Source organism: Ailuropoda melanoleuca, chromosome 2 (genome assembly GCF_002007445.2).
Source record: "Ailuropoda melanoleuca isolate Jingjing chromosome 2, ASM200744v2, whole genome shotgun sequence".
In the NCBI taxonomy this organism is placed as follows: Eukaryota; Metazoa; Chordata; class Mammalia; order Carnivora; family Ursidae; genus Ailuropoda; species Ailuropoda melanoleuca.
In genome coordinates this window covers 74,506,735-74,530,895 of record NC_048219.1, presented here as the reverse complement: position 1 = coordinate 74,530,895, position 24,161 = coordinate 74,506,735, and the positions used below count along the sequence as shown (strand labels likewise).

General features: G+C 35.7%; 1 protein-coding gene across 1 annotated transcript in view; it reads left to right on the top strand.

Moving 5' to 3' along the window:
* The window catches only part of LOC109490178 (endogenous retrovirus group PABLB member 1 Env polyprotein-like), a 54,796-nt gene extending 37,677 nt beyond the window's left edge, over positions 1-17,119 (top strand). The window contains exon 4 of the mRNA XM_034653997.1: positions 15,804-17,119. Within this exon, the coding sequence (XP_034509888.1) occupies positions 15,804-15,810 (7 nt within the window). The 3' untranslated portion in view covers positions 15,811-17,119. The remainder of the gene's footprint in view (positions 1-15,803) is intronic.
* Positions 17,120-24,161: the final 7,042 nt, after the last annotated feature.

Genomic DNA, 24,161 nt, shown 5'->3' with positions numbered 1-24,161 from the left:
AAGACTTTTACCTTAGGTTGGTCAGATTCTGCAAAGAACGATCTTCTATTCATGTGTGTGGAGATGAACGATGACTGTTAGCATTCTGGGATTTGCAGCTTTCCATTCCTAAACTCTTCAGAGATTCAGAGATATAAATGGAATGGGCTTTCAGCTTTGCCCTGTTCCCATTTAGAATTCAGTTATATACTACCGTTCCATCTGTTTCTAGCTTCTAAACTTTATGGCTATTGTCCTCCCTCCATACTCCTAGTTACTATGAGAAAATGTTGGGGGGCAAAATCTAGTAACTGCTGTTTTGGTGGAATTTTTGAAGTAATAAAGAGTAGATGGGTGTGTGCAATTTGATGTTTTATCTGGGATTTTAATCTTTCTGAAGTTAATCTTTAGAGACTGAAGATGGAAATCCAGAGATTATCCAGGTTATGTTCAGGCTTTCTGGGGAAACTATTCTTAAATTCATCCAGTCAGATAGGCATTACTCAAAATTAAAACATATTCAAAGACTAAGATTCGCTTTGTGATGACAATCGTTGACATTGGATAACACATACATGTGGGTTCATCATACATACTCTTTACTATTGTGTCTATTTGAAATTTCCCATAATAAAAGGTTAAAAAAGACTATGACTATCATGTAGTCTTCAGTAAAAGTGTTTCTAAATCTAAGAATCAGGTATTTTTTCCCTTAAATTTTACCTGTCATATATGTTATATATTCAAATGAATTTAAATTATGTGCCAATCAAAACATCCCAAGTCTTTCTGAATTAAAATCAAATGAACTTCCTATTAGTCTAGTGGGTTAAGTAGACACTTAGTTGCTTGCAGTTCACCTTTTTAAAAACCATTTCTGTTCCTTTTCTTTCTCTTCTGCTTGTAACTCTAAGTTAAGATAGTCTCCTCTCCATCTCAGCCCAATATACTTCTAGTATCCCAATTTAGGTGCTTAAATTTTTTTTTTGCCATTCACTGCTTCCTTCCATGGCAACCAACAAGGTGAGCTTTGAAAAGATTTTATTGTACCTTAATAAAATAAATTCAAGATCACTAATAATCTATGTGATTACGATTTGTCCAAGAAAAATATATCCTCCTCATGGAATAAAATTTTATTTTACTATTTTATAAAATTTGAATTCTTAAAATACGGAATTTTTTAGATGCAGTATTTTACTCAGAATAGTGCAAAAATGTAGTTATGATATCCTGTATCAGTATTGCTAAAAGTAACTCTTTAGACAATAATAATAATAATGCACCTGACCAAATGTAGGAAAATATGTCATGGAGATTAGGAAATTTTGGCTATTTATAGCAATTACTTTAGGACTTGGAAATTAGAAGCAATCAGGCAGAAATTCAAGATAATAACAGTAGAGAGAAATGTCAAATTTATGAAAATGCTCTTACTAATCACACTGTGTCAACATTTATTAACAAACATTCAGTTCTACTGGCTGCACTTAGAACTTTAGTTATGATCTATTGTTTTGTCTCTTCAATTTAGTTTGGTTTAATTAATAAAAACCCAAGTATATCTATAAAATGACATTTTTCAACAGAGATGTCTGGGAATATTGATGGTTCTATTTAAGGAACATGTCTTATTGAAATGGAGGAATCAGAAAAAGTTTTTTGTTTGCTTGTTTTGTTTTTTTTCACTTGATTTGTGCCAGATCAAAGAATCAAAGGTTGGAATAAACCACCAGAAACCACCTAGTCAAGTGGTTCTCAGCAAGAGTTATTTGAAAATGTATTTGAGTATTTTTCATTGTTAATATGACTGAAAGGAAGGGGCCTTACCAGCATTTAGTAAGTGAGCAACAGAGATGATAGGAATCCTACAATATTCGGGATAGTTCAGGATAATGAAGAATTGTCTTTCCCAATTTCTGACCAGGCTGGTTACCATCTGGGGCTTGAATACTTCCCACATTGTGGGCCTACTGTAAGAATGATAAATAGGAAATTCAGCGTTTTAAAAATTTATTATTGAAGCATAATTGACATAGAATAGTCCATTAGTTTCAGGTTTACACTGCAATGATTTGACAACTCTATACATTACTCAATGCTCACTATGATAAGTGTATCATCATATAGCCGAAGCAATCTTGAGAAAGAAAAACTAAGCTGGAGGTATCACAATCCCAGACATTGAGATCTACTGCAAAGCCATAACAATCAAAACAATATGGTACCAGCACAAAAACAGACACGTAGATCAATGGAATAGGATAAAGAGCTCAGAAGTAAACCCATACCTACAGAGTCAATTAATCTACGCAAAGGAGGCAAGAATGTACAATAGGGAAAAGGCAGTCTTCGATAAATGGTGTTGGGGAAATAGAAAATTTGGTTTTAGAATTACAACAAGGCGATTCTGAGAAGTTGGGGAATAACTATTACAGTGGAGAGCAGTACAAATTTATTGGAACTGTAAGATCACGTAAGAGAAACCGATCATCTATCTGTCTNAATAGAAAATTTGGTTTTAGAATTACAACAAGGCGATTCTGAGAAGTTGGGGAATAACTATTACAGTGGAGAACAGTACAAATTTATTGGAATTGTATGATCACATAAGAGAAACCTATCATCTATCTGTCTAACTGTCCCCAAGGTTTTCTAAGTAAAACATCTTTTAAATCTGATTTAAATGGATTCAAATAGGTTAAAATAATTGTTTTTTTTTTCAAATGGAATTGCCTTTACCCTGATTAATCAAACCGAAACAAGCACCTAGTTTCTATAAATAATCCAGAATACAGAAAAGCACAAGGAAGAAACAACAATATTAATTTTATTACTCAGAGACATTATTATTAACATATAGATTAGGATTTCTCAACAGTAGCACTACTGGAATTTTGAATTGGATAATTATTTGTTGTGGGAGGCTATTCTGTGCATTGTACGAGGCTCAGCAGCACTCCCGGCCTCTACTCACTAGATTCCAGGAGCATCCATACAGTTTTGAAAAACAAATATTTTTCCAGAAATTGCCAAATGTCCCCTGGGGGAGAAAATCACCCCCAGTTGAGAACCACTCATTTAAATGTATAATCTTTTATCTGCATGTGTGATTGTGTTGCTGTGTGTGTGTGGATGTGTGTATGTATGGATGGCATTGGGAATTCCAATGTTTAACCAAACTAAACTAACTAGCTAGATGCCATAGAATATTTTGAAACATTTTTCAGGGTTGTGACTTAATAAGACCCCTGGGGCCCAGTGAATTCCATGCATTCTTCTACATATGTAGCAGGAGGGCCTTACTATGGTTTTCTTCATCAATGTGCTTATCTTTTAGATGTGAAGCGATGTCTGCAAGGATGGTGATCTGCATAGGTGAACCATCTGACCTAATGCACTGGGGGAACATCATGGTTTCACAGTATAGTCATTGAGTTGTTGTACTGCTGTTGTTTTTTTAAATTTTTTAAAAAGATTTTGTTTATTTATTTGGGGTGGGGAGCAGAGGGAAAGGGACAAGCAGACTCTGTGCTGAGCATGGAGCCTGGCACGAGGCTCAATCCCTGACCCCAAGATCATGACCTGAGCTGAAATCAAGAGTTGGACATTTAACTGACTGAGCCATCCAGGCACTCCAAAGCTTATGTCTTTTTTTTTTTTTTTCTCAAACTTACGATTCCGAGATCAAAACTTGAGCTGAGATCAAGAGTCTGATGTTTAACTGGGCCACCCTGGCGCCCCCTGCTATTGTTTTTCTTTTTCTCACCACATTCTCTCCATTCTGGGCTGGCACCCATTTTAAGTCAGGCTGGATATCATCCATTGGTGGTTCTGTGTGCTGCCAACATGAAATGAAGATGTTTTTAATATAGCAGCGCACATTTCCTCCTATACCGTATTGGCAATTTCATATTCATTTTTGCTTAAGCTGGTCGCTAGGCTGGTTGATGAGAATTCATTCTCTGAAAGAGCATGATAACTATTTTCTGCTTTTTCCAAGTGAGTCAGACTGTGAATGCTGTCTTGTGATTTATTAAAACATGAAAAATATATGTTGGCAAGTAATAACACGCAGGAGATTTACAGTGGTGCATTCTAAATGGATACATCAGGACTTTGTCTTTTTTAACTCTCTTGTATCCATAGAACTAGGCTTACATGACAAACTCTTTAGATAATTTAAAAGAACCCCTCCATGCCTGAACCCCACATTTCATTTTCTTTCTCCATGAAAAAAGAGGCAGCCAGGCTTCTATTGACAAGCTACTCACCCCTACCCTGTCTTCAGCCTGACTCAAATTATCTGGAAAGAGTAAACTTTACTAAAAACTGTGTTACCAAGTTACTGAGGAATTCAGTATACTCTAAGAGCAAGAGATGTTAAGACTGGAACAAAACCACACACACACACACACACACACACACTGCTCTTTCATGGTGAGTAAAACTGTACATTAGGAAATCTCAGGTAAAGAGAGAAACATGAACATATCTCAAGAAGTTCAGTCTTCTCTTGGAAATGATTAGCTCTCAACTGCTAACCATGTACTCCTCTATCCTTCCCAGCCTCCCTTGCATGTATGCCTCTAGCTAATGAGAGGTGAGTGTACCCCTCACAGGATGAAAAAGAGCCAGTGAGCCACCTCATCCTTATGTTTTCCTGCTTTGGTGACCTTAGAGCCTGCATGTTCTGGATTACATGGCTATAAGATGGAAGCAGCTTAGACCTCTGAAGTTACCGCATGGAAGAGAACTGTGCCAATCCTGATCTTATACCAGAATAAGAAATTATTTGTAACTGCAGCATGACCTCTTCTCGCATAAGATATCAGTTGACCTTAAAGGATTTGGAAAATGAAAAGGAAGAAATGTGATTCAGACACAGCCAAGTAAGTGATATAGAGTGGAACAGAAATTAGCTCAGTTTGAGAATTACAGAAACACTTTATTTTTTAAAAGATTTATTTTAAAAGATTTATTTATTTATTTGAGGGAGAGAGAGAGGGAGGAGGGACAGAGGGAGAGAATCTTCAAGCAGACTCCCACTGAGTGTGGAGCCCTACAGGAGGGCTCGATCCTATGACCCATGAGATCATGACCCGAGTTAAACCAACAGTTGCAACCTCAATGGTCTGAGCCACCCTGGCACCCTGAGAATTACAGAAACATTTTAGGCAAAATTTTTTTTCCTTGGAAGCAGAGAAACAGATTTTGTCTGAACCTTTGCTTTGTGGATGGAAATCAATTTTTCCAGCAAATTTCTGGGAGAAGAACCTCACTATATTGGTATTTAATTCTTCTGTTTAAATTTCTTTAATTAAAAAATCTTTTGTTTAACATATCTGTGTGAAAGAGTCCCCAAACAATCACAGTCTCATAATCAATGATGACCTTTTGTGTCTATTTTGTTTTAATCCTGTTCCTGTGTGCTAGGAACTTAAAGCAATGATTTTCCTACTATTTTAAAATTCAAATCAATCTTCACTCTTATTACAAATCACCCAAGTTAGGAAAAAATAGTTAAATTGTTTTTTTTAGTTTATACTTGGGTGGGGCTCACTCTTTTTAACTTTATTGTTATATCTTACACATATGTGAAATCTCAAAGACAAGCTACATTGTTAGGTTTTTTAAAAAATATTTTATTTATTTGACAGAGAAAGACACAGCGAGAGAGGTTACACAAGCAGGGGGAGTGGGAGAGGGAGAAGCAGGCCTCTCGCTGAGCAGAGAGCCTGATGTGGGGCTCGATCCCAGAACCCTGGGATCATGACCTGAGCTGAAGGCAGACGCTTAACGACTGAGCCACACAGGCACCCCACATTGTTAGTTTTTTAAAGTTTTGTCAGAGGATATACTGCTATTGTAGCACTTGACTTCAACTAATTATAGAGATAATCATAAGATTGACAGAAAATTTAGAGATCCCAGATATTTTCACTTTGATATTCTTTAAAGCAAAATATTACAACATTTCCAAAATTACAAGAGGAAAGGATTCCCCTATTTTGTCCTCCTTAGAAGTTGACAGAAAGAGTTGGCAAATGAATTAAGTCTGGGAAGAAGGCCACCTGGCTTTTGTACATTAGGCTAGAAGGAATAAGTCAAGCCAAAGGGATTTCCCCATAAGGAGACGGTGGTAGTGAGGAGGATTCTTGAGGATGGATAGAGATAGGGACTATAAGAAGCTGGAATCTAGCCTAGATCCACACAGTTTGAAGAGTTTAATTTCACACCAAAATGAGCCAAGGCTTATTGGAAGCTTCACACTTTAGCAAATGTCAATTGAGTTTCAGATTACAGAAAAGAGCCTAAAAGAAGAAACAGAGCATTGGCAATGATGGTGACTGGCTGGTAATGGCAGCTGCTAAGTGATGGCCACACAAATTGCATTATCCTTCCTCCATCACTGAGTCAGTCTAATGATGCAGGGTACATGTTTACTTTGTGAAAGTTTGTAGTGCTAGAGAGAATCATGTGTTCTGAGCTCTTTGGATGTTCTTCATGTGGAAAATCAAAGACTCCATTAACGATTTAAGAAATATAGAGGAAATTGAGGACTTTAAAAAAATCTATTTAAATTTTTTTTAAAAGAGCATCTCTGTAGTTATCCATTTATTTTATTCAAACATCTCTCAATCCACAATCACATAAATAATTCAAGACTCTTGGCCATCAGCTATAATAATCTTTCCCTACAACATCTTTATTGTAATAGGGTAAATTGGCTGTTTAAAGACTTATTAAAACAGACAACTTCCTGTTTATCATCTGTAAAATATTTGATGTTTGTAGCTTATGAGGTACCTGCCTAAGAAGTGACAAGGACAGAGGAAAAAAGTAAGAAATAATTGTAGTATTAGATTCCAATGGATGTTCCACATTTTTCATGTTGACTAGAGTGAGTTGCTGCTCTTCAGTGTAATAAACATTTAATATCACATTTCAGGTTTGAGTTCCAGTGTTTTTTAGGTTCCAGTGTTTAGTATATGTTTAGCAGGCACATAAATATTGGCCCTTTCTATCATGTGTTTGTTTTGTGGGTTTTCAGAGACTCTTCCTTATGGCAGAACTCCTTTTCCTCATGGCTTGACATGGGAAATGCACCCTCCACCACCAGAGAGGTGCTGTATCTCTCTTCAGGCTCTGCCTTCTGGTAGTTCATCCTACATAAAAAATTTCTCTATTGGGTTACTTTTCCCCTCTTGGGCCTCATGGCTAAGAAGGATTTGCTTAAAAACCATACAAATCTGGCTTTCCACAGATCCATTAGGCCAAGTGACAGCTTGTTGCACCATAGCCCAGTCTATGTGCCCTGGTATCAGGGTGACTCCATGTAACACCTACCTTCAGATTTCTCAGAGAGGGAGTCAGTTTCCAGAAGCTTCATGATCTGCAAACTCCGAGTAGTACAAGTTAGTTTTCCAAGTATTTCTGTAAGCAGCCCCTAGTTCCATCTCACTTGGCTTGGTGGAGATGGGACAAAGGGAAAGGGAACAGCACTGCAAAGACAACATCTTCCGATGAATTTTCTAATTCTAATCTACCACTATTGAATCCCCAGCCTTCTCTCATACAGCTTGAAAGTAGCCTATAGAGGTAGCGAGACAGGTTTGCAAATTCTTCATAAAGGATCTAACATATTTGATTTTAAATATGGAGGTACTTGCATGTATTGCATTTGTGCACTGTTGGTGGGAATGCAAAATGGTGCGACCACTGTGGAAAACAGTATGGAGGCTCCTCAAAAAATTAAAAATAGAATTACCATATGATCCAGTAATTCCACTGCTGGGTATTTACCCCCCCCCCCAAATGAAAACACTAATTGAAAAAGATGTATGCATCCTTATGTTTATTGCAGCATTAGTTACAATAACCAAGATATGGAAGCAACCCAAGTGTCCATTGATAGATGGATGGCTAAAGAAGATGTGGTATATATGGAATATTACTCAGCCATGAAAAAGAATGACTCTTGCCCTTTACAAAAACGTGGATGGGCCTAGAAGATATGATATTGAGTGAAATAGTTGAAGAAAAACAAATACAACATGATTACACTTAAATGTGGGTTTTAAGAAACAAAACGAATGAACAAAAGAAAAAAGACAAGCAAAAAAACCAGATTCTTAACTACAGAGAATGGACTGATAGTTGCCAGTGGGGAGGTAGATGGTGGTATGGGTGAAATAGATAAAGGGGATTAAGAATACTCTTATTTTGATGAGCACTGAGAAATGTACAGAATTTATTATTGAAACTTGCATCTATTGGATGTGTTCTTGGGTTTTTTTTTAAGCTGAAACTCAAAAGAGAAAAAGAGTCCCATTTTATGCATTGGTTACACATGTCAAACTGCTTAAAGGAGATTTTAAACACTAAAATAATAAAAGTAGAGGGATTAACTCTCAAACCATAAGGGAGGAGAAATAGAATAATAATAATTATAATAAAAATAAAATGGATGAATCCAGAAGAAGGCAGGAAATGACAAATACTAAAGTATAGAAATAAGGCTAATAGAACAAAATGAGTCATATGTCCAGAAATATATCTGTAAGCACAATACATGTGACTAGATTAACCTGCCAGTTAAAAAAGAAATGGTCAAACTTGAATTTGAAAAATACCCAGTTATATGTTATTTAAAAAAAAAAACATATTTAAACAGACACAGAAAAATTGGAAGTGAAACAATAAAAAATGTACAACAGACAAATACTAAGCAAAATGAGGATGGTATGTTAAACTCAGACAAAGTTGACTTTAAGGTAAAAAGTTATTGACCTATTAAAACATTAATGTGTGGTGCTGGAATAGACAAAAGGATGGAATAGAGGTCTCAGAATCAGACTCAGAAACTTGACATATAAAGAGGAGGCATTTCCTATCAGTAGGGAAAGGTGGATATATTTAAAAAAAATGGTGCTCAAGCAATGATTCACTCATAAGGAATAAAATATATATTGAGGGGCGCCTGGGTAGCACAGTAGTTCAGCGTCTGCCTTCGGCTCAGGGTGTGATCCTGGTCATCTGGGATCGAGCCCCACATCAGGCTCCTCCGCTGGAAGCCTGCTTCTTCCTCTCCCACTCCCCCTGCTTGTGTTCCCTCTCTCGCTGGCTGTCTCTCTCTCTGTCAAATAAATAAATAAAATTCTTTAAATATATATATATATATATATATATATATATATATTGAATTCATACCTCCCATCATGCCCAAGAGTTAATATGAGAAGATTAATAAAACCTACTGTACAAATTAAATCTTTAGATCTTTTAGAAGTTATGAAGAACTTCCCTGATAGAAAATATCGTCTAATAAATCTAGGAGCAGAATATAATAAATAGGACCCCAAAAGAATACACTATAAAGAAAAAATTAAATTTTATTATATATAAATTAAAATTTTAAAGGTATATCATGAATAGATGGCATAATAACAATAGAAAAGTAAAAGCATAAGCCATATACTAGAAGATAATTTCAATGCATATAATCAGAAGAGAAGTAGGAAGCAGAATTTACAAAGACTGCCTATAAGTCGTTATAATAAAGATTAACAACTCAATAGAAAAACATGACAAGATATCTAAATTTAAGAAGAAATTAAAATGTCCAACAAACATATGAAAATATGTTCAGCCTAACAAATAATCAAAAATGTAAATTAAAACCAGAGTAAGATAAATTTTGCACCCATTAGATGGATAAAAACAAAAACAACCTTGAAGACACCAAGAGTCGGAGAGCATGTTGAGCAAAAGGAGCAGCGTATACTTACCGATGGGCTGGGAATACTTACTGATAAACCGCACCAGAGGTTGTTATGGACTGAATGTTTTCCTCCAAATTCATATGTTGCAGCTCTAACCCCCAATGCAATGGCATTTGGAGTTGGGCCCTTTGGGAAGTAATTAGGTTTAGGTGAGACGCTGAGAATGCCCCCCCCCACTCCCACACCATGGGATTAGAGTCCTTGTAAGAATAGGAAGAGATACAAGGGCTCTGCCCGTATGAGGTCACAGCAAGAAGGTGGCCATCTGCAAGACAGGAAGAGAACTCTCATCAAGAACCAAATAGGCTGGCACCTTCACCTTTGACTTGCCAGCCTCCAGAACTGTGAGAAATAAGTTGTGTTGTTTAAATCACCCGATCTATTGTATTTTGTTACGATAGCTCACATTGACTAAGACAGAGATCTATTTCACAATGTGTGGTCATGTTTAAGATGCACAGATGCTGTGTGGTGGATATAATGAAGGTGTCACAACATTCATTCCCACGTTGATGTACTGTGCCGTTCTGTTCTGTTAAAGTTTGAGAGCTAAAATCAACATTTCTCAGATTCCCATGATGTTAGACCTTCACATTCGATTTTGTCAACTGATATAGGTGAGCAATATTTAGGGAGTAGAAGTGATATGGAGGCAATTCCTCAAGTATCGTTTTGGTTGTCAGGCACAGTCATGCAAACATTGGTTCTGTTTTTGTTTGTTTTTGTTCTTGCTTTGTTGCAGCAGTGAATGTCAAGTCGCTAGTTTCATGGGAGTTAAGAGATAATTGTAGTTGAGAGGCTACGATTTCCTGATCCTGGGATCCCAGTGATAGTGGTTTGTTTTTCAATTTAATGGTTCCAGTAGTGGCCTACTACTTCCTATTTTTCTGGTGAAATTCTTTGGATGGGCTCATTTGGTGACATGGTTCTGAGTTATTCCTAGAGAGCTGGAGCCCACTCTTTCAGTCCCTTCAATGATTTTGCAATCACTTAATACTCTATCACTTACTTCTCTCCTTAAAATAAGTGGAATTATTCTGTTTCCTATAGTTGAAAATTGGCCAATACATCTTCAACTATGAATTCCACATATAGATACATACCCTAAGGAAACTCTTGCATCTGTACCCAACTTCTAGATAAGGAAAATATTGTGTATGTGTCCAAGGAGACATGTGGAAGAATGTTCATAGTGGCATGGTTTATAATGGCAAAATATACTTGACAAAAAAATGGATAAAATAATCAAAGAATCATGCAATCTTTTGCATATTTTATAATAAATTAAAAATAATAATTACACACAAATAGATAAGACATAACATCCTCTCTTGATTAGCTTAACAAAATAGTAGCCATCTGTAAGCACCAGACTTTGGAACCAGATGATTAAAAATTAGTTTGCTCCCCCTTAGTTCTTAGTTATATAATATTCTTAAGGTTTGTTTACCAGCTTTCTTCTTTTCAAGCACACTATTCCTGTGAACTCCTATGGTTTTAAGCACATTGTATGTGTTGATGATTGTCAAAGATGTATCTCTGAGTTTCCAACTCATACGTCCAACTCCACTTATGTGTGTTGAAGACATTTCAAATTCAGTGAGGCTGCAAATGATCTTTGTTCCAAAATCAGCTCTTTATTCTGTGTTCTCTATCTTAGTTTAAAGAAAATGCCACTCTTTATTTCCACAAACTAGAAACCTAGGATCATCCTTGCCAATATTGTTTCCTTAACCTCATGCCTCTCACGTACAATCACTAAGTCTTGCCAATTCCTTCTACTTCATGTTGTTAAATTTTTTCTCATCAACTGTATTGTCACCTTCTACACATATGTACTATTGAAAAGCCTTCTAACTCATTGTCCCCTTGCCTTAAATCTTACACTACCTACCTATTCCACATAACACAGTTAAAGTGACATTGCTAAAGCAAAGACATCATTATGTCATCCTCTTGCTTAAAATCCTCCATGGTTTCTTATTGTTCCTAATCATAATATTCAAGGCCCTTCATGACATAGCTTCCAATTACCTTTCAGTGTTCCCACTTACCTCTTTCCTTTCAAACTCTGCAACACAATCCTATGGTGTCTTTTAGTTACTTGGATGCATTATGGTCTTTCCAATATGCACAGTTTCCCATGTGCTACTTGATTCATGTGGAGTACCTTTCCTTTCCCTTCCTAGCCACTTATTAGGTCTCAGGTAGGACATTAATAATTTTCAATAACAGGTATCCCTAACATTCTCCTCCTTCCTCACATTACATTCCCTTTTTACAATCTGTATTATAACAGACAAGCCCTTTTAAAAAAACAGTCATCATACCATTATCACATCTAACATATTTAATAAGTATTTCTCAATATCATCTAATGTCTGTGCACAAATTTCCTTGATTAACTCAAAACAGTGTACAGTTGATTTGCTTGAATCAGGACCAAACAAAGTCCACACATTGCAATAGGTTAGTATATCTTATCTATAGTAGTTCCCTTTCTTATTTTTAATGCATTTTTTTGGAAGAAACCCATTGATTTTTCTGATGGGATTTTCATATACTATATTTCACTAATTTCAGTCTCACGGTAAAATTTAACAAGTTCTTTTACCTACCATATTTTCTATTAGCTAATAATTAAATCTAAAAGCTTGATTAGGTTCTTATTATAATTTTAGTAAGAATACTGAACAGATTGTTCTGTGTACTTCCCATTGCTTTCATCAGGATACATATAATAGCTGGTTGTCTCTTTTTCAGGGCTATTAAGGTTATCAGTTCAGTTCAGATGGTTTCTGCCTAATCTTCTATTACAAAGTTTCCCATCAACCTTTTATCTAATGGTTTTCACAGATGATTGTTGTCTAAACCCAGTATTCCATTAGAGTTGCAATCTGATGTTTCTCATCCTTTTATTTCTTCTGCATTTTGATATTCTGGAATACAATTGATATGGAGAAGGCAGCATGTTTGATTCTTTCTCTTTGCTGATTTTAAGAATATTGGCTTGGTGCGTGTTATGGTCACCCCATAGGAAATGGGCTCAACTCCTTACTCATAATTTGATTTAATGTTGAGACTGATAACGCCACAAATGTGTCAAAGGGGTATGAGGAGATTTGTTACTCACATCATCTTTCTGAGGCGAGCAGAGCAAGCTCTCAAGCAGGTCTGAAAATGGCTTTAGTGAGCAAGGAGGGTGTAACTAGCTTTGACTTCTATTGTGGTTAGGGAGTGGGGCTCATGTGAGGGCTCCTGAAAAATGCTGGAGCTTGCCGGTTTAAGCTTTGCAGGAGGGATCACCTGGGCTTGCCCGGAAATGGGACAATAGGAGAAAGAATGTGTGTGAGGGGGGAGAAGTAGTACTTGAAAGCTGTCAATAATCAGAAACAAAAGAACAGAGTCAAACTCTTTACTATAATTCACCTTTGATATTTGACTGACAATTGAAATATGCCATATTTTATCTAATTAAATTTGAACTTATTTAAGCCAGCATGGCATTTATGAGGTCTGAAACATGAAGCTGGTAAGGGAGGTGAAATTTTTATTGAATGCCTTATTCAAGAACCCAGTATTGTATATTCTGAGAAGTGAAATGAGTGCTTTTCCTTCTTTTCCAAATAGGTCTTGTATAAGAAATTTCAATCCTTAAAGGCCCTGTTTTCATTTACATTAGGCCATATTAATTATTTTTGACCAGAGAGTACATGGAATCCCATTTTATCAAGCTGATTGTAAGTGCTAAAGTTTAATTTTATTTAAATTTATTACTTGTTGGGCTTTGGCAAATGTCTAATGACACATATCTGCTATTATAGTATCATGTAGACTCATTTTACTACCCTAAACATCATCTGTGCTCTGCCTATCCTTTCCTACTCATTACCCAACTCCTGGCAACCACTAAACTTTAAACTCTTTCCATAGTTTTGCCTTTTCCAGAATGTCATGTAGTTGGAATCATATTTATAATCATATGCAGCCTTCGCAGATTGGCTTCTTTCGCTCACTAATATACACTTAAGATTCCTCTGTGTCTTTTCATGGCTTGTTAGTTCATTTCATTTTTATCACTAAATAATATTCCGTTGCTTGGATACACCACAATTTGTCCTTCATCACCTATTGAAGGGCATCTTGGTTGCTTCCAAGTTTTGGCGATTATGAATAAAGCTGCTATAAACATCCATTGCAAGTTTTTATGGATAATTTATTAACTCTTCTAGATAAATACCGAGAAGTACACTTGTTGGAAAATATGTTAAGAGTATATTTAGTTTTGTAAGAAATTGTCAAACTGCCTTTCAAAGTGGCTGTACCATTTTGCATTACCATCAGCAATGAATGAGAGCCCCTGTTCCTCCACATGCTCAACAGTATTGGTGTTGTCAGTGTTTTGATTTTGGCCATTCTAATAGGCGTACAGGGGTATGTCATTGTTACTTTAGTTTGCAATTCCCTAAGGACGTATTATGTTGAGCATATTTTCATACGCTGTATGCCTTCTTCCTTGGTTCTGAAATTTCTGTTCAGAACATTTACCCATTTTTTAGTTGGGTTGTTTATTTTCTTCTTTATTTTTTTAAGATTTATTTATTTATTTTTGAGAGAAAGAGAGATAGAGAGAGTGTGGGGGAAGGGGCAGAGGAAGAGGGAGACAATCTCAAGCAGACTCCCTGTTGAGCACAGAGCCTGATGTGGGGTTTGATCCCAGGACGTTGAAATCATAACCTGAGCCAAAATCAAGAGTCAGATGTTCAACTGACTGAGCCACCCAGGAGCCCTGTTCTCTTATTATTAAATTTTAAGAGTTCTTTTTATATTTTGGAGAACAATCCTTTATCAGATGTGTCTTGAACAAATATTTTCTCCCAATATGAAGCTTGTCTTCTCATTCTTCTGACAATGTATTTTGCATAGCAGAAGTTTTTTTTTTTTTAAGATTTTATTTATTTATTTGACAGAGAGAGACAGCAAGAGAGGGAACACAAGCAGGGGGAGTATGAGAGGGAGAGCAGACTTCCCGCTGAGCAGGGAGCCCCATGCGAGGCTCAATCCCAGGACCCTGGGATCATGACCTGAGCCGAAGGCAGATGCTTAACAGCTGAGCCACCCAGGAGCCCCCTGAGCCACCTAAGTGCCCTTGCATAGCAGAAGTTTTTAATATTAATGTGAAGTCCAGCTTATTAATTTTTCCTTCCATGCATTTAAAATTTTTTCTTTCCATTTCTAAAAATTCATTGCCATACGTAGGCCTTCTCGGTTTTCTTATCTTTTTGTAGTTTCATAGTTCTGTATTTCACATTTATGTATAAGATCCATTTTAACTTAATTTTTACTAAGAGTAAAAGTTCTGTGTCTAAACTCACTTTTTTTGCATATGGATGTCCAGTTGTTCCAGCACCATTTGTTGAAAAGACTGTCTTTGCTCTAATACATTGTCTTTGCTCCTTTGTCAAAGCTGACAGATACTAAGCCTGTATTTATGTGGGTCTATTTCTGGGCTCTATGTTCTGTTGCATGGATGTATTTTGTCAATTCTTTTGCCAATATAATCCTTTATTGATTATTGGGGTTTTATAGCATTGAAGTTGGGTAGTGTCAGTCTTTCAACTGAATTCTTTTCTTTCAAAACTGTGTTGGCTCTTCTGCTTTTTTGCCTCTCCATATAAACTTTGGAATCAGTTTGCTAATGTCCATAAAATAATGTGCTGTGATTCTGACTGGGATTACATTTAATTTGCAGATTACGTGGGAAGAACTGACATCTTGACAGTATTGTGTCTTCTTATCCATGAATGTGAAATATTTCTCCATTTATTTAGTTCTTTGATTTATTTTATCAGAGTTTTATAGTTTCCTTCATATAGATTTTGTACATATTTTCTTAGATTTATAATGAAATTATTTCATTTTACAATGTTAATGTAAAGAGTATTGTTTCTACGTTCATGATCGTGTTGATTGTTAATAAAGATAGTTTTACTTCTTCTTTTCCTATCTAACACCATTTATTTCTTTTTCTTATTGCAGTGCATAGAACTTCAATGCAATCTTGAATGGAAGTGATGAGAGTGGACATTCTTGCCTTTCAGTGTTTTAACATTAGCTATGATTCTATCTGTGGGTGTTTTGTAGATGTCCTTTAACAAGTTGAGGAAGTTCCCTTTAATTCTCAATTTGCTGAGACTTTAAAAATCAGAAATAGGTTTTGGATTTTTGTCAGATGCTTTTTCGGCATCTATTAAGATGATATTTTATTTATCTTTTGCTATCTAACAGTAACATCACAAACTTAGCAACTTAGTGCAACGTGTATTTATTATTTCACAATTTTGGAGAATCAGGAGTATGGACAGTGCTCATTTAGCTTAGTCTCCTACTTCAGGGTTTCCCAAGACCTGGGCTTGGTCAAGGTATTGGCCTGGGCTACAGCCTGATGTGAGGCTTGAATCAGAAAGGATTGTATTCAAATTCAGATCCAAATTCAAACGTTTGCTGGAAGTATTCATTGGCTTGCAGGTTGGGGGACTGAGGCCTATCTTGCTGGCTGTTAGCTAAAAGCTGCCATAAGCACCTCTCTGAGTGGCCCTCTCCATATGGCAACAAACAACATGGCAGTTTGCTTCTTTAAAGCCAGCAGGGAAGAGTATCTTTTAACAATACTGATATTACAGTTTTATGTGATTTAATCATATGCACAATGTCACATACATCCTTTCCCCTTTGTGGTCGTCTATCCATTAGAATCAAGTCACAGATTCTGCTCACATTCAAAGGTAGAGAATGACATACAGGTGTGAAATATCTTCTGGTCAGGATCATGGGGACCATCTTAGAGTCTGCTCATCACAGGTGGCCATATGGATGGTTTTTTCTTTTTAATCAGTTACTGTGATAAACTACACTGATTTCTTTCAGCAGTGAAATTAACCTTGCATTCCTGAGATTACTTCATTATGATTTATTATACTTTTAGATATTACTATATCTTTTTTGCTAAAATTGTGTTTAAAATTTGTGCCTTGTGTAGTTTTTTCCATATTTCTGGTGCTTGGGATACATATGTGGGTTTACAGTTTTAAAATATATGTAAAAATTGGACTTTTTGGGGAAGAACTTTTTATAACGCTCCCTCTCTGTTCTCTGCTTTGGGACTCCTATTATATGTATATTACATCATGTGAATTATCTCCACATTTTACTAACACAGTGCTTATTCTTTTTATTTCTTTTGTTCCTTTGTGTGTTTCATTTTGGATAGTTTTATTTCTACTTCTCCATGTTCTAATCTGCTAATTAGGTTTTCCAGTATTTTTCTTCTCAGCAGAGTAGTTTTCATCTCTAGAAATTTACTTTGATTCGTTTAAATATTTCCTATTTCCCAACTTAATTTTTTTTTTAAAGATGTTATTTATTTATGTGACAGAGAGACAGCCAGCAAGAGAGGGAACACAGCAGGGGAGAGGGAGAGGAAGAAGCAGGCTCCCAGTCCCTGATGTGGGACTCCATCCCGGAATGCCAGGATCACTCCCTGAGCCGAAGGCAGACGCTTAACGACTGTGCTACCCAGGCGCCCCATCCAACTTAATTTTTTGAACAAATGGAATCAGTTATTATAACTGCTTTAATGTCCTTGTCCACCACTTCTAACATTTGTGTCAGTTCTGGATCAGTTTTGATTGATTGATTTTTCTCCTCATTGTGAGTTATTTTCTCTGGCTTCTTTGCAAGCCTATTATTTCTTAAAAAATTTGATTCCAGACATTGTAGATCTTACCTCACTGTGAGCTGGATATTTTTGTATTGCTATAAATATTCTTGAGGTGTGTTTTGGAATGCAATAAAATTACTTGAAATAGTTTCATTTTTTTTTGGTCTTTTCTAAAGATTTGTTGTACAGAAACAGGCCAGCATTTAGTCTAGGACTAATTTTCCCACACTACAGAGAAAAAAATCATTGTGAGTACTCCATCCAATGCCCTGTAGAGTGTGATGTTTTCCAGTTTGTGGGAACAGGCAAGATTCCCAGGCTTGTGTGAACTTTGGTATTGTTCCTTCTAGGCTGGTTCTTTCTTAGGTTTTAGATCCTCAGTTTTCTCCCACACTGTGGATATTCAAAGTCCCTGCTCTGTGAAGCTTTTTTTAGTGCTCTGTCCTGTGAATTGTGGCTTTTTTGGTGTCCGGATTCACAAATCCATGTTTTTCCTCAGGGAATCATTATCTTCTGCCTGGGCTTCTCCCCACCCCCTTGTGTCATATCTTGGAAATTTCTCAAAGCAGTAAGCTGGGACAATCTTAAGGATCATCTCATTTAAGTCCTATTCCTCAGGAATTTATACGCTTCATTGTCTGATGTCCAGCGCCTTCAAAACCATTATTTCATATATTTTATTCAGTTGTTTTATTGCTTCAGGCTGGAGGGTAAATCCAATATGTTATGTGAACTTGGCAGGAGGCAGAAGCTTCATAGATTTCTTTTAATAATTAAATGAAATAGCATGCTAAAATACGTTTTCATATAAAACCCCATACATATCCTCAGTATTTATAGAACAATGTATAAAGGGTAAATATCATGTTATTATTCAAAAAGCAACTATGAAACTTTATTTTAATGTATGTTTTTTATTATAAAAGCCACAACATGCATGTTGTAGATTATTTGGAAAACAGAAACACAAAAAAGAATATTAAAATCACCTATAATCTCACCACCAAGATATAATCACTGCTGATATTTTGGAATGTATCCTTCTAATTTGTTTTTTGTATAATTGGTATCCTTTCCCCCATATTATATAATAATTTTTTGGTGACATTAACTTTTTTTTTTTAAAGATTTTTTAAATTTATTCGGCAGAGATAGAGACAGCCAGCGAGAGAGGGAACACAAGCAGTGGGAGTGGGAGAGGAAGAAGCAGGCTCATAGCAGAGGAGCCTGATGTGGGGCTCGATCCCTTAACGCCGGGATCACGCCCTGAGCTGAAGGCAGACGCTAAACCGCTGTGCCACCCAGGCGCCCCAACATTAACTGTTTTTCAAAACATGATTTTCAATGGATGGTTGAAAATCTATTTATAGATCCACAATTCTTTGTTTAACCATTATACATCTGTAGGGACATTTAGATAATTTTGAAATTTTGCTAATATAAATAACACATTTTCCATAAATTTTTGTCCATAATTCTGATTATTTCTTTAGACCAGATTTTTAGATAGATAATTGCCAGTTCGGTCTTTGTTAGAAACAAAGGAAACTGATAACTTTTGTTTATAAAAGTTACTTCTGACTCTCTTAGTAGAAGGAATATTTTATCTTGTGGGGTTGGAGTTGATTGATGCTAGAGATCATTTTGCCATCCTGCATTTATACCTATAGTGTATAAATACACTTCATTTAGTCAAGACATTTCTCTGTATTCATGCTAGTTAATTGAAAAATCCTATAACCAGGAGGAAGATTCTGAAAGATTAATGAAGGTTGTCAAAGGAGCTAGCAGACAGTGATCCAGATGCTGAGATAAATTGTCCTGCTCTCTTTTCTACTTTCACCATGTTAGAATAAATACATCAGTGGAAAAAAGATGACTTCAATAAAAAATACATATGAAAAGACTGGTGTATCTATAATGAATGGAGTTATGATCTGTGATCACACCATTGGTATTCAAATTCTGGCCTTTTCATTTATTAGTTACATCAACTTCTTAAAACTCTTTGTGTCCCAGTTTTTGTTTCTATAAAATGGGGATAGTATAATAGCTCAAATAGTTTTTAGGTTTTTTTGTTTTTTGTCCATTAGATGCTCTAAATGTATAGCACTTAGAACACTCCTTGGCAAGTAGCAAAGAGTTAAGATTTAATAGATACTATTAGTGTCAATCCTTTGTAACACCTTTATAAAGAATTCACTTTTCTTTGGTAAATAATGATTAAATATTTATTGGATGAGGCAATTGATTAGTTTTTAGTACTATAAAAAAGAAAGTATATATTACAATCTTATGAAATCCTTAGATTTTACTTAATCTCCTAGTCATAGACTTTATCATGAATCAAAGACTTCTTCTATGAGGGAAATTGTAACTTCCTGTCAACAGTGAGAATTCCTTTTAAGTATCACTGGCAGCTGGTCTCACCACTCTCATCTGAGAACCAAAGCTGAATGCCTTCATGAAATGATATCCTTCATTGTGGGGCCAGTGCAGATTAAAAAAAAAAATACTGCTCATGCTATGTATCCATAATTTCTACTTCAGCCTTTAGGTTCCACTTTGAACAAATCAATAACCTCAACTTTTATCTACACTATAGCTTAGTATCGACTCTTCAAGCAATTCATTAGATTTACTCAATCCTTTTCTAACATGGGTAAGATTTCCTTATCTTTTACTACCATTCTAGGTCAACTTTTCTCAGAGAAAAGCAACCTAACTCCATGGATAGTTTTTAGCTTCATGATCAAGTAAAAATTACAGCAAACTTAAATTTAGCTCCAAAAGATTCAAAATTGAGCTATTAAAGAGACATTATATTAAAATTACATTTTTTTTCATGTGTGTGAAATAGATTTATCATGGGTATAATTAGTTAATATTGATGCATTTGTATTTTTGAGTTGTCGTTTTCAATTCCACAGTGATATATTTTATAACTACATCTATTTTTAAAATCGACTTTTGTTTCTTAGAAGTTTTCTCTTTCAACAACATCAAACACTAGAACAAAAATTTTCATTAAAAATCAATTCTTACTATACATGTTATATATGAACCTAATGGTAACCACAACTCAAAAACCTATGATAGATACATGAAAAATAAAAAGAAAGGAATCCAAGCATAACACTAAAGGAAGCCATCAAACCACAGGGAAGACAGCAAGAGAAGAAAGGAACAGAGAAAAACCACAAAAATAACCATAAAAAAAGTAACAAAATGACAATAAGTACATACCTATCAATAATTACCTTAAATGTAAATGGACTAAATGCTCTAATCAAAAGACATAAGGTGACTGAATGGATAAAAAAGCAAGACCCAGCTATAAGCTGCCTACAGGAGACTCACTTCTTAACCTATTTTTAAATCTTTTTTCAAATACTTAATTACTTGGCTTAAAGGTTCATTTCCCAGACACCCTTTATAATAAATGTTAGCAGCTTCAACTTCCACATTTTTTATCTTCCAAAATTCTGGATTCAAGGTTCTTGCTCCAAACATCTCAATTTCATTTCTGCAAACTTGGAACTTTGTCATCACTGGCAATATATCTGCACCTTTATTTCTCGTGCACCTACAGCTCACCTATTCCCTCTTTTCCATTTGACCTTTCATTTTCATTGCATCTAGTATACTTCTGTTTTTATTTTGCTTTGTACCATCTGAATTCCATGATCAGCCATAGTAGATGTGTTCTAATCCCCTCAACTATCTACTTCAGAGATTTCCTATCCAGGAATAAACCTCACATTCATTTTCTTTACTCCTAATCCCATAGAGTCAGACATATGAACATTGAGGGGTTTTTTTGTTGTTGTTGTTTTGTTTTGTTTTTAGTGCATTATGAACTCATGTTGTTACCCTCAATCTCAGCAATGAGATGAAGGACATAAAATTCCTTCATTCCTTCATATGTTTTATTTCCTACCCAGGAAGAATGGGATATGACATTGAAAGGGTATGCCAATTGCCAGTCCTTTTTGACATTATTTACATGCATAAATCTACTACTAAAATGCAGGTATAAGAGAATACCATTACTTACAGTGTTCCTTTGTGCTCCTTTCTGGACAATCTCTGTCATCCATAACTGACACCTAAGAATCTGCTTCCTTTCTGTGAAATATTATCTTTTCCTTTTACTATATTAAGTTCTTTACAATTTCATATGAATGGAATGTAGCCTTTGTGTATGTATGGCTTCTTTTACTTAGCACAAATTTTGAGATTCATTCATGCTGTTGCATGTGTCAGTGACTAATTCCTTCTTAGTGCTGAAAGGCATTCCATTATATATACCACAATTTGTTTATCCATTAACAAATGACTAGACATTTGGATTGCTTCCAGTTTTTGACTATTATAAATACATTTTTGTGAATATTTGCAAAAAATCAATTTCTAGAAGAATATTTAAATACAGAATAATGTTATATGTCTTATACTCTGTGCCATGAAACTGCAATAGTAGATCTAGGAATAAACAAAACTGATTCTCTTCTTTCTTATAGCTATCTACCTATTTTGGTTTTTACACAATTAGTATCAGTTCCTTTGTTCACTTAGAGTTGGAAAAAAACTCATTGCTAATTTTTAAAATTATCTAAGCCGACCCGTTCACTTTACAGATTAAGAAATGGAGGCTCATAGGAGTTACATCACTTGTCCAAGGCCATCAAGCTCTTTGGTGGCAGAACATAAATTAGAAATTAGATTTGAAACCTATGGTTATCACTAATATTTTAGAAAAGATTTTGTTTCCAAACAGCTTATTTATAGCCAGTCTGTAATAATTTTAAATTATTTTCATTTTAGCAAATCTTAACTACTACTAACTGCTCAGCACTAAAGTGGGACTCCAAGAAAGCCAAAGAAATTGTTTCCCTGCACATAATACTCTTAACAGAGAAGAGATAGGCCCAAGTAAAATAATTAAAGAGGACTTTGAGGTAAAATATACTGGCAGATGGAACCAGGAGGTTGAAGCGGGGACTAGTTGCAGAGAAAGGTGAGGATGATAGAGTGATCAACTTGACTCGAAACAGTTGTTAGAGAAACTTTTGGGAAATACTTGGAGCATTAATGGATCCATCTTACCACCAACCTTCTTCTTACCCACTCCATGCTACAGAGTAGAACTGAAGGAAAACAGCCAACAGGAGAAATGAGGCAATCATTTACTCTTTGCCTCCATGCTCAGCTGTAGGTCAAGTTCTCAACAATCCTATAGATTCCAATCAGCTTTCTCTTCAGTTGCAAGCAGGTGCTTTTCTAAACTCTTCTGCGCTCAAACCCCCAACTGTACACACCTCTCATAGTTGATTGGTGCTGAAGATTATTTTTGCCAGGTTGGATTGTTATAACTACAGGTATAAATTCCCTTCAGCTAGAAAGAACACCACTCTGCATTCACACTAGCTAATTGAAGAGTCCATAACCATTAGGAAGAATCTGAATGACTAAGGCATTTATTTTTCTTTCCATTTAATTCTAAGTAAGTGACACCACCAGGATAGAACACTTGCTGCCTTTTTGCCCTATCACCACCATTTGTTTTCTTTAACTTCATCTATCTTTTCCATCTCCTCTCCCATTGCAGAGGATGAGGTAATCCTTTTTGTCTAAAGTGAATCTGTCTACTTGCTTCTGAAAGCTTCTTCAAGGATCCTGATCCATTAATTATTTCCTCTCTTTCCTATGTTTTTAACCTCCTATTCTTTACTGGCTTCTTTGTACTACATTTGCTCAATGATTTCTCAGTTTTATAAGGGAAAATAAATCTCCATCAAGGCTATTTACTTTCTTTCTGATGCTTCTCTCTTTCCTTTCATAGTCGGTTTTCAAGTAAGTACAATCTGCAACCTTAGCAAATACCATGTTTTAAAATAGCTTATTGAGATATAATTTGTAGGCCAGAAATTTTACCTATTTTAAATACATAGTTCTATGAATTTTAGTAAGTATATTGAGATGTGCAACCATCACCACATTCTGGTTTTAGAACACTTCCATCACCCCCAAAATTTCCTTCGTGCCATTTAGAGTTAACCCCATTCTCATTCCCAGCCCTAGACAACCACTGATTTGATCCCATCCTCATAGTTTTGTATTTTCTAGAAATTCCAAATAATTGGGTTTGTACAACATGCAGTTTTTCCTTTTTAAAGATTTTATTTATTTATTTCCCAGACACAGAGAGACAGCACAGGCAGGGGAGCAGCAGGCAGAGGGAGAAGCAAACTCCCTGCTGAGCAAGGAGCCAGAATCAGGACTCAGTCCCAGGACCATGGGATCATGACCTGAGCCTAAGGCAGACTCTTAACTGACTGTGCCACTCCGGCACCCCTACCATGCAGTTTTTATATTTAGGTTTTCTCAGATGGCATAGTGTTGTGAGGTTCTTTTGTGTTTTATATGTATCACTGTGTGTTTCTTTTTGGCTCTGAGTAGCATTTTATTATACAGATATACCACAGTTTGTTTGTTCATCTATTGATAGACTTCCGGATTTTTTTCCAGGTTTTGGCTATTACAAATAATACTTCTATACTCATTCATGTACAAGTCTTTATCTGGTCATATGTTTTCATTTACTTTGGGAGATACCTGGGAGTGGAATTGCTGTGTTGTATGCTAAGTGTATGCTTAACGTTTTAAAGAAACTA